General features: G+C 38.2%; 1 protein-coding gene across 1 annotated transcript in view; it reads right to left on the minus strand.

Moving 5' to 3' along the window:
• Positions 1-1895, minus strand: part of ADAM10 (ADAM metallopeptidase domain 10) — a 136327-nt gene that overhangs the window by 17571 nt on the left and 116861 nt on the right. Inside the window, exons 13-14 of the mRNA XM_019504302.1 lie at positions 999-1107; positions 329-549 (exon numbers count right to left, since the gene is read on the minus strand). Coding sequence (XP_019359847.1) covers positions 329-549; positions 999-1107 — 330 coding nt within the window. The remainder of the gene's footprint in view (positions 1-328; positions 550-998; positions 1108-1895) is intronic.

Consider the following 1895-nt stretch of genomic DNA (forward strand, 5'->3'; position numbering starts at 1 on the left):
TTGCCGCTTACTGAGTTTTGACAAGTCATCAAGGGCCGCATGTCAGGCAGCCAGGGGAAGAAAAATATTACATTTTCTAAATTTTTTAGGGGCCCTGTGGGCCGGATAGAATGGCCTGGCGGGCTGCATCCAGCCCACTGGCCACATTTTGCCCACCCCTGTGCTAAGCTTACTACTTGTTCCATGAACATAATGATGCAAATACAAGAGCAGGCAGAGTGCACTATACATTGAATTAATTACAGATATATCAGAATGTTCATCATTGGTCACAAGTACTAATTATTAAATGTAAACACGGAAGATTCCAAACCATTAAGGAACTTACCACAATCCATTCTGCAATATTTTCATACAGCTCTGGATTAAAGATTGCTTTCTTCAATCTGGCTAGCGGGCCATCAGCATCTACTAACCGACACCTCATAAATACATCACAGTAGCCTTTGAAATCATTGCAGGGGGATCCAGGTTGGAGAGTAATAGTTTTGTGATGGAAAAACGCCTCCCACTCGACAGACCCGGTACTTGCACAAGTCATCGGCTTCACTGAACAAATTAAAATAATGGAAGAGTGGATATTATTAAAAATACTTTGAGAACTAATGAACAAAGGACACTACATATATTTAAAAACCTATTTAAATATATATGAAAGTACACTTTGAAAAATAAGCAGATAAAAAGGCAAACCAATGGCCCGTCTAATATGTATTTTACTTTTAAGGTCCACTAGCTGTCCTTGTGGGAGAATCTCATCCTCTGTATATTTATAATAAACACAGATGTGTTTTATATATCTGTATCTGAAAACTGCATCTTTTTGGAAAAAACTGTGTACCAAAGATTATTTCTCTTCCCACTCATATCCATTCTTATTCACTTAAAACTTCTGCCAAGATTTAAGTTTTCAAATCAAATTTAAAAAATCAGACTTTATTGCGAAAAATCCTGAGATTTACTCCTGTATTTATATCTAGACTTAAGGTAAATCTTACTTTTATTCATGCAGCACACATGGCATAATTCTTTATCATCCTTCCCATCTGAACTAGCACAGGTACATTCTTCCAAGCCATGCTTCTCACAGATAGACCCAGCACATTGCTATTTGAGACAAAAGTAGAGATACTTAAAAACCAGTTTCTAATACAAGTTTATCCTATAATGGGTAAAAGGAAAATTTAAAAAAAAATTTAAAAAAAAGGGGTGGGGGATGGAGGGGGTAGAATGGGCAGACAGCCAATGAACACTCCACTTCCAGACTCTTCTGCTTCCAGAGGCCAAGAAGCAGAGGCATCCTTCCCTCCTAGGGGCTGGAGAGATGGATTTCATGCATGCCACTGTGATGCCTGAAAAGCCCTAACAACCATAGTGCTCACTGGCTGTCTGCCTCACTCTCTGGAACACCTAGTCCTTCAAGTTCTGATACTTGAACAACACAGCCTGAAGCAGAGAACTGTGGGTTATTGGAGGACCAAGCAATACTCCATAAAGCACAGACATTTCAGAAAGCATTTCAGAGATTCCTCAGTCTTTGAGGATCATTTTTAAAGTGTTTCTTTGAATGTGCACATCTGCAGGCTTCCTGTTTGGAGAGTTTCAAAGACATTTGGAAGGCTTCAACCATTATGTCTGTGCAGGGCCCCACTTAAAAAAAAATGTTTTCTTTAAAAAAGCCTTTAATTTACTTTGAAGTTTACAAATTAGCATTACTTTCTTTTTTGGGTAAAGTCTGTAAACCAAGAGACTGGATTCACTTAATTTGGATGGGAATTTAAAATTTCATGGTTGAGGTACTGCATATTTGATGTTGCTTTTATAGCTCTCCCTTCTGTAGGTGGATGAATTGTTCTCTCCCTCATTTGGCTTTATTTTATACATATGGAATGTTT

This window comes from Gavialis gangeticus, unplaced genomic scaffold (genome assembly GCF_001723915.1).
Source record: "Gavialis gangeticus isolate Ggan-Ray unplaced genomic scaffold, GavGan_comp1, whole genome shotgun sequence".
NCBI lineage: Eukaryota > Metazoa > Chordata > Crocodylia > Gavialidae > Gavialis > Gavialis gangeticus.